General features: G+C 35.2%; 1 protein-coding gene across 1 annotated transcript; it reads right to left on the reverse strand.

The window, feature by feature from the left end:
* Positions 1-1017: 1017 nt before the first annotated feature.
* GAE6 (UDP-D-glucuronate 4-epimerase 6) lies at positions 1018-3153 on the reverse strand. Its single transcript, XM_085754547.1, has one exon. The coding sequence runs from the start codon at positions 2754-2756 to the stop codon at positions 1413-1415; it is 1344 nt and encodes a 447-aa protein (XP_085610673.1). The 5' UTR covers positions 2757-3153; the 3' UTR covers positions 1018-1412.
* Between the last annotated feature and the right edge of the window lie 6143 nt (positions 3154-9296).

Consider the following 9296-nt stretch of genomic DNA (forward strand, 5'->3'; position numbering starts at 1 on the left):
TTTACATAACTAATAGATCATAACTTTTAAAAATGTTAAACCAAACTTTAAATAAAATCTTTAATAGGTAATAAGTTAGACTCAACTCTAATTTTTTAAACCAAACCTGACATATTAAGGAATATATATCTACCTCGATCAAGTCTATTCTTATCCCTAAACATAATGTTGTTGCATATTTCCATTATCGGGTCTTGTTAACGAGTGCCTCTGAGGCACTCTTTAAACATTCCAAAATGAGAAATTATTCCATAAAAAAAGTCAAATGTTTCAATTCCAATGCATTGATTACAAAAAAATTCAAAAAAAAATTACCTTTTAAAGGTCTTAAAAAGTGCCCCGGAGGCACTCATTAACATTTCCCTCATCCTAATTGAAAAAGATTTTATTTTTTTACTTCAAGTATAAACAAATGACCTCTTTGGAGTTTGGTCAACAAAGATAAAAGAAATGTATCTTGTGAAAGAGATAATATCAAACTTTTGGAGAGGAATCCGATGATATGGTTTGATTATATGGTTGTGAACGAGGGATGAAGAGGTAGCATAACACTCACTCACACACTCATACATGTGTTGTGAACGATCACATTGGTAATTGAAGGATTAACACGGTAGAGACCAATCAAGCATATTTCACACTAGACATGTTATCATTTCAGCAACCACCACTTTCTGTCGTTACCTAGTTGATAGCAAAGTAACTAATATTTGCCCCAACAAGTTTCAAATGTCATTTTTGCATACTCCAACCGTCCATGTCAGGATGTACAGATATAGCCAACCAAACTCTATCAGTTTAACATGACAATTCATTTTAATTTTTTGAGTTCCACACATGACTCCGTTTGTAGTATTTTGTGTTTTTTTGATCAAGAGTGATGACTAAGATAGCATCTCCAAACCAAACCAAAAAGCCAAAGCAAAATATAATGACAAGCAATAATTAGCTAGAAAAGTAACCTAGGAAAATAACTGTTCAACATATAATGTAAATGTAAATGTAAATAGAGTAATATTTGTTCAATAATAACAACATTGTTTCATTTTTTTTTCTTCATTTATATATATGAAATAAAAAAAAGAGTGAGATCCACAACCTTTGTAGCAGACCCCACCCATAATTATTACACCTCCCCTTTCTTTCCTTCCTTCCAACTCATAGATCTACACTTCCTCCTTCTTTCCTTGCTTTTTTGCTTTCTGTTTCTTTCACATTTATATCCTTCTTCTTTCTATACCAGATTTATATATCTATATAACTTAATTCACCGACACAATAATAATTAACAACAAATAATTCCAAAAAAAAAAAAACAAGAAAAATGAGAGAAGGTTCTTTTTTTGTTGCTGTTGAAAATGAGAAGGCATGTGATGTGATGTGATGTGATGCAATGAGAATAACAATAATAATCAAGCGGAATCCTCGGGTAATTCATTTTCCTTTTTTAGCCTCGACTGAATCCCATAATAACGAACGTACCACTTCACGAATTTTCTCAACCCCGTCGCGAGATCCGTCGTTGGTTTATACGCGAAATCTTTATAAGCCATTGTAACATTCGCATGTGTATACGGAACGTCACCGTTTCGCGGCATCTTAATTATATGCTTCTTCGCTTTCGTACTCAACAAATTCTCAAGAATCGAAACAAGTTTCCCCACCGGCACCGGCGACGTGTTTCCGAGATTGTAAATTCTTAACTGCGCCGGTCCTTTTTTCTTTCCTCCGCTTCCGGTACTTTTCTCCGCCGTATCCAAAGCTCCCACGCAACCTTTTACAATATCATCGATATAAGTGAAGTCACGCGCCACTTCTTTACCTTCTTGTGTTTGGTAAACATCGATAGTTTTTCCGTGGAGGATATCTTTGGTGAAGAAAAAATACGCCATGTCTGGTCTTCCCCAAGGACCGTAGACGGTGAAGAATCGGAGTCCGGTGAGGGAGAGACCGTAGATGTGATTATAAGTATGTGCGATTTCTTCGCCGGCTTTTTTTGTTGCGGCGTAGAGACTCGCCGGTTGATCTGTCCGGTGAAGTTCGGAGAATGGATTTTCAGTGTTGAGACCGTAAACTGAGCTTGATGAAGCCCAAACGATTGCTGGTTGAGGATTTGCGGCTTTGGAAACTTCTAGAAGGTTTACGAAACCTGCAATGTTGGATTTGATGTAAGATTGTGGATTTTGCATTGCGTAACGAACTCCGGCTTGTGCTGCGAGGTGAAGGATGTGAGTGATCGGAACAACGTCGAAGAGTTTCGTTAATAATGGCGCGTCGTTTAAATCACCTTCAACAATGAAGATTTGATGTTGAGTTAACAAAGCTTGACGAGCGCGTTTTAACGATGGATCGTAATAGCTGTTGAAATTGTCTAAGCCGATTACACCGTCACCGCGCTTTTTAAGCGCAAGGGAACAGTGTGAACCGACGAAACCAGCTGCTCCAGTGACAAGAACGGTGAAACCATTAGGACGACGGGGAATGGCGGAGTGACGGACTTGTCTTTCCCATGCTCCGCCACCGCCGAATGCGGAGGTGAGGAAGTGGGAGTGGGTGTGGAAGTGGTGGCTGGTGGAGTCGGAGAGTGGTGGATAATTGAAGGTGAAGAAGAAAACAAGAACAAGTGCTATTAAAAGTGTGGCACGGAAGAGAAGTTTGGAAGAAGCGTTAAGGAGTTTAGTGCTGTTAACTTTTCTGATGTAGCTGTTGTAACGTTCAAGCTTTATGGTTTTGCTTGTGTCTGGTGGAGAAGCCATTTTGGTTTGTATGTAAAAGCTGCAAAGTGAGTGGATTTGGGATTATGAAATTGGTATTGATGTCAGTGTTTGTTGGATTGTTTTATGATCACAGCAAAAGGGATGGATAAAAAGGGGTTACCTCTTCAAAATGTGTGTGTGTGAGAGCTGATGATTTGAGGTTGAGCCCTGAAGTTTCAAAGGGTGTGAGAGGATTATTAATATAAAGGAGAGAGAGTGTGAGAGGAAGAAAAGGAGGAAAGAGAGACAGAGATGGGTTGGTGTTGGTTGGAGACCACTTTCTTTTTCTACTTAACTCTTCACACACTCATAGGAATTAGAAAGTGCTAGTAGTAATAATGCTTAGTGTGTAAATATTTAATTACAGTTGGATCAACTTCTTTGCTCTACTATTGTAGTACCTCCTTCCTACTGGTACTTTTAGTCTCTCAATATTAAGGATTATGTTAACAACTAACAAGTGATTTTAAGTGTCTTTATGAAATTTAAAAGGAAATTTTTTATGTTGAAATACAATTTTTTTTTTATTTTTTTATGTTTTTAACTGAGTTAACTACACACATTTTAATAAAATATTACTAAATATATGATTTCCAAACAAAAAACTCTTATAACATTTGTTAACATTTTACATTTATTAAATATGAGATTTTACTCTTCCATTTTTACAAGTTTCATGATTTTCATGTACAAATTTAGTTTGAAGTTTACTTATATGATTTGTCACATTTATTAACGTTGTGAAATTATATTTTATAGTGTGTTATTTCTAATCCTCAAGATCGTGGATATGTTAATGTAGACTACAGAACATATTTATATTTAAGTATCCTGTTTGAATCTTTTAAATGCTAGCAAATTTTGTGTTTGATTTGTCTATTTAAAATTTTACACCGACTTCAATTGAACTCCACTTATGGACGGTAAGAATGATTTTTTAAATTAGTTGATCTTGAGGTTAAATATCAAAGTTGAAATAGACAAATAATGTGTTATTGCTAATTTAAACTTGAAATGTAATTACAACTTTTTAAATTCAAATTTCATCAATCAAATATAAATTTATTCTTCTAACATTATGTTTTTCGTTCAAATTAGTGATGTACAATCCTTAAATTTAATTTCACATCATAAAAAGTTAGTGAAAAGATACTCTAAACTTTCAGAGTTAGCAAGGATATGGCTATAATTTTGTTTTACTAATAAAGCACCAAAGTGTGTTTAAACTTCTTAATTATGGTAATGTAATTGCAAAGTCATATTATAACCCTTTCTTGTATTTGTTGTATTAAGTACTGTGCTGCGTGGGCCTTGCCAATGCCAGCTATGAAAATGGAGAAATACTTGCCCTTACACCATGTGCCTTTCACGTGCCAATATGTCAACCCTCTGGTCTAATTAAACTCACAAATCCAATAAGCTACCATATGGCATTCATTAGCTTGTGGGCAGGCAAACACCAGACAAATGAATTCTTCAATTCTTCTTGCTCTTTCCTTTTCCTTTTTTACACTATTTATTTTAATATTTTAATAGCAGTACTGTTAAATTGTTTGTTATAAGAGCATTTTGTAACATGTTTGGCTGGTTTGGCCAATAACCAAACCCAAATAATATAGAAGAAATTCTGCGTGGATCAAAAACGATTATGCTGAATGGTGGATGATCAGATTTACTTAGAAGTCAAAGGGTTCAAATTCTGACTGTGCCCAGAATTTTCAACCTCATTATCGACCAAGATAATTGTTTAGATTTTTTAAGATTGTGCGAATGTGACAAATGCCCACCGACAATGTTTAAGAATTCGATCCTTTTTCCATTTATCATTATTAATTATCTAATAATAGTATTAGATAAATAGTTAGCATCTTTATTTATGTTGTTACAACATTTTCCGGTCATGACGTTGAATAATGCATTATTCATTCATAGAAGTTAAGTTTGATAAAAATTAATTGGTTGCTTAATTATCTTAGTCTTAATTAGGAAACTTGGTTAATTAGTAGTCCTATTTGGACTTAGAAATTGATGTAAATACGGATGAGGGTGGTCTCTAGTCGGCTGTCTAAATCATCAATATTTTTGGACCGACTCGAAACTTGAATAAAATCAAACTTGCAGTACAACTTGTTTGTCACCTTTGTTCATCGATATACGAACGTTTTAAATCTTCTTGTACTTTTATAAAAAAAAAAAACAACATGATCATCTAGTGTAAGAACTCGTATCCCACACATCTCTTTCATCCTTCTACCCAAAACTTACTCTTCCAATGGCTGGGAATTGCATTGGATTCTGATTCCATGCATGAGGTTGTCATAAATCATGTCTAATAAATTATCCATTATATATTAGCCCCACTTGTATTAAATAGATTCAACGTATATATTTGTAGTACTGGTATTCCATCAAAAATATAAATTTATTTATGTTACTACTTTATTTAATGTAGCTCTGTATATATATTTTTATAATAACATAAACAGGGACGAAGCCAGAAAAAAATATCGGGGGGCGAAAAATAACAATAAGCAATAAACAGGATAGGTGATAGCAACAAACACATAATTTTGGTGAAAGTGATCAAACCTAACACTTCACTTTATTTAGTTGGCATATATTTATCCAATGCGTATTTGTGTTCAATTTGGTAATCAGTGTTGTACAAAAACATAAACATTCTTCATGTATATATAAACAGGATAGGTGATAGCAACAAACACATAATTTTGGTCGTATTTGAAGCATGATATATGGTAATTCTTATCCTTTACAGCTAGAGTCCATTCTGGGAATAATTACATGACGCGTTCGATAAATGTAACAAGTACGTTCTAGACGTTTTTGTTGACGCATAGTACCTACTTCCCATAACAATGACAAAAACTTTCAATAGCTAATTTTAGAAACTAGAAAGCATTTATTTTTATTTTTATTAAAAAAAATCTGGGACAAAACTTTACACATATATTTACTTCTTACATCCGTGAGAATCTTTACCGGTACGTGTAACTAATATTTAATGGATTATTTCTTTCAAAAAAAAATATTTAATGGATTATTAGGAGGAAGAGAATGAATGAGATCTTGTATCTTAATGTTAATTGATTGGAAACCTAGTAGTATATTACTATCTCCGTGCCAAATTAGAGCATCAAAATCCGTCTTAATAACCTCATTAAGAGTCGTCTTTTAATAAGCCAAGAGGAAGTGCAAAAGCTTCATTATAGGCGGTCATCCTAACTATATATGTTCGTACTACAAGTACCTTGTTGTGATTAATTCAAACTAAGGTTGCTAGTTATAAAGTTAGTTAGACTAACAAGTTACTTATCACTCAAGTAATTGTATTTGGATATGAAGAAAGTGTGGGCGCTGGGTGTGGTTAATCTTAAACCAGGTATCATCCATTTCTATTGTTGGTCTAAAGACTTCAATCCCAAAAAGCAAACTCAGATCCATGCTCAAATTTGGGTGCGCCTTGTGCACCTTCCACAGGAATACTAGTGAAAGCAAACCTTTTCGAAATTGCATCAGGTATAGGCACTCCTCTGGTCATCGATGGTGCTACCCAAGCTAGATTGTTTGGGCTCTATGCTTGGGTGTTAGCAGATGTCGATTTATCGGGTAAGTTCTTTGATTATGTGCTTGTGCAAAGAGAGGAACACGCTTTCCCTGTTGAGGTTCACTATGAGAGACATATTGACTTTTGTTCTCACTGCAAGGCTATAGGTCACCGTATTCAAAAAATGTAAAAAGACTAGCTCCATTCATAGTAAGGGAGGTTCCGTGCAGGGTGTAAATAAGGCTCCAATTCATCAACCAAAACCATCTATTGCATCAAAGGTTAGCTTTTCTAACAAACAACCAGAGCCTGCTGTTAATTTGGAGGCAGGCTCCTCTGCTCTGACTGCTAGCAAGGTAGTTCAACAACATGTTTCTACTTTAGTTACCTATGCTGAAGGTAAACACAATATAGGAAATGCTAGTGTAGCTGATAAGGCTTCTGATCTTAATACCCTGGCAAATGTAGCAATAACTAAGAAGAATGTTACTTTTTCTAGTGCTTCATATGAGCAAAATCGTGATGTTGAGAATTATGTTGACCTACATTATTCCTTTGATATGTTGCCATATGATATAAAGGGGATATAAGGGGATGCATTGAATGAAGTCTTGGATGACACTATAGACACTATTGTGTTGGTTGTAGATGCTAGTAAATCTATGGTTGTCGATCCTCAAGAGGATGCTTGTTTAGTGTTTGGCACACCAAAGAAGTCACTTGCTCATGTTGAGGCTGGGTGCAATCCTTTTGTTGTACATGGTACTAAACAGCTTGAGAAGCTTTCTGAGGTTGGAAGGCTATCTTTCCCCAACTTAGCTTCTTCCTCTTTGGTGCAGGGTTACATTGTTGGGGATATAGAGCTTCAAGAAGAACCTTTTTGTGACAACAATGATTCTATTCATACTCTTCCCTAAGCCCGGGAAGAGTGCACGACCGTGTTGACACATGCGTAGTATTTTGATATTAACTCAAGTTGTGGATCTTCAAATGAGGTCAAACCAAAGAAAATTGAAAGCTAACATCCATATCTAGAACTTTCATGAAGACAGGTCATGCGCACAGGTCATGCTCCCATGTGGCACGATCATGCGCCTGTGACAAGCTTCAGAAATCACAGATTTTCTGCTTTTTCGTCTTAGGGAACCTTTCCTAAGTCCGTTTTCGACCCTAAACTCGCGAAACTCGTCCCAAATCATCACCATAAGGCTGCCCTATCATTCCAACACTAATTTTCCATCAACCTACCAGATTATCTACTCTTTTTTAAGGTAATAAACTCAATTCAAAACCCTAAACTAGATTCCCTCAGTTCTAATCTTTCAACATCATCAACATGCACCTTCATCATTGTTTTCTCATCGAAATTCACATTATAACAACATTAACATCTAAAGAGTTAAAATACCCCCCCCCCCCCCCCCCCACCCCATCATAGAATAAGGTACCCTAAAGGGAAAGGAATCCCCTTACCTCCAATTTTTCGAAAACGCGACGCTTGGCTCTTTTCTCTTTAGCTAGGGTTTCCTCCTCTCCTCTCTTCTTTTCTCCGGTTCAGCAAGAGTGTTTGTAACACCCCGTTTTCCCAACATAAAAATTTCATAATAAAGTAATACGTAAGGAACAGAAAGTAACGACATAATCCCTTCCCGTTACGTATCAGAGCACCTAAGACACACTTGTGAGGAGTCCACTCACGACCGCAACTAATCTTGGTTACCTGCAAGTTACCCATACGAAGAGCAACATTTTCAAGCAAAGGGGTGAGATTTCACCAACAACAATATTAAGCATATAATTCCTCAATCACATTTAACAACTTAAACTTCATTAACTAGTATCATTAATCTTCCTACATTCGTCATAAACTTCATCTTATATTATCATAATAAACAATCATAAACATCATATATCGTCTTAATCATGACATCATATATCACCTTAATCATAACATCATATATATCATCAGAAATATCACGAACATCATCACATATCATCATTAGTAAACATGTAATATCTTATCATAAATCACATAGCATCATATCATAAATCACATAGCATCTTATCATAAACAACTTCATAATCAATCATCATAAGCATCATAATCATTCATAATGCACTTCATTAATAGCTCATCAACTTGACATCTTAACATCTTAACAACTTCGACTCGACTATGCAACTTCAACTTCTCAAATCATCTTGACAAATGCAAATGCATGTGGTACCATTCTAGGGCATAAGCCCTCATCGTCGTGGTTGAGCATAAATATACTCCTAGGGCATAAGCCCTCATCGTTGTGGTTGAGCAAAGGCTCCATCGTCGTGGTTGAGCAAGGGCTCCATCGTCGTGGTTGAGCAAAAGCTCCATCGTCGTGGTTGATCAAAAGCTCCAGGGCATGAACCCTCATCTTTAAATGAGTATGCATAGACTCAACATCATACGTCTTAGAAACTTCATGAACATCTATGACATCTTAACATCTTGGCAACATAACATCTTAACAACTTGATGACTTCATAACGACTTGACGACTTAACAACTCTTATCATCTTAACATCTTAACATATTGACATCTTAGCATCTTAACAACATATGGATCACATAAATAATTCATGTCATATCATAATATAACAATATCAAATGATAATAAACAACATCTTAAAACATCATATTCATCAATCATAAACAACATCATATTACATCGTATTTAAACATCAACAATAATTCACTATGTATCTTTGTAAAAAAATAATAAATTATCCACAACATATTTTCATGTCAAACCAAAGCTACTAGAAAGGTATCACAAATATCAACAACTTTCATGTTTACAACAAAGATCAATTCAAAACAGAAACATATGAACAAAACGCAAAAACATGAAACAGAGAATGCTGTCACTGTGCAATTTCGCTGAGACCTCCCTGTATTATTTTCATCATAACTCAAAGACCAAACATCATTTTCACGT

Source organism: Medicago sativa, chromosome 3 (genome assembly GCF_051527215.1).
Source record: "Medicago sativa cultivar Bolivia chromosome 3, Bolivia_mono, whole genome shotgun sequence".
NCBI classification, from domain to species: domain Eukaryota; kingdom Viridiplantae; phylum Streptophyta; class Magnoliopsida; order Fabales; family Fabaceae; genus Medicago; species Medicago sativa.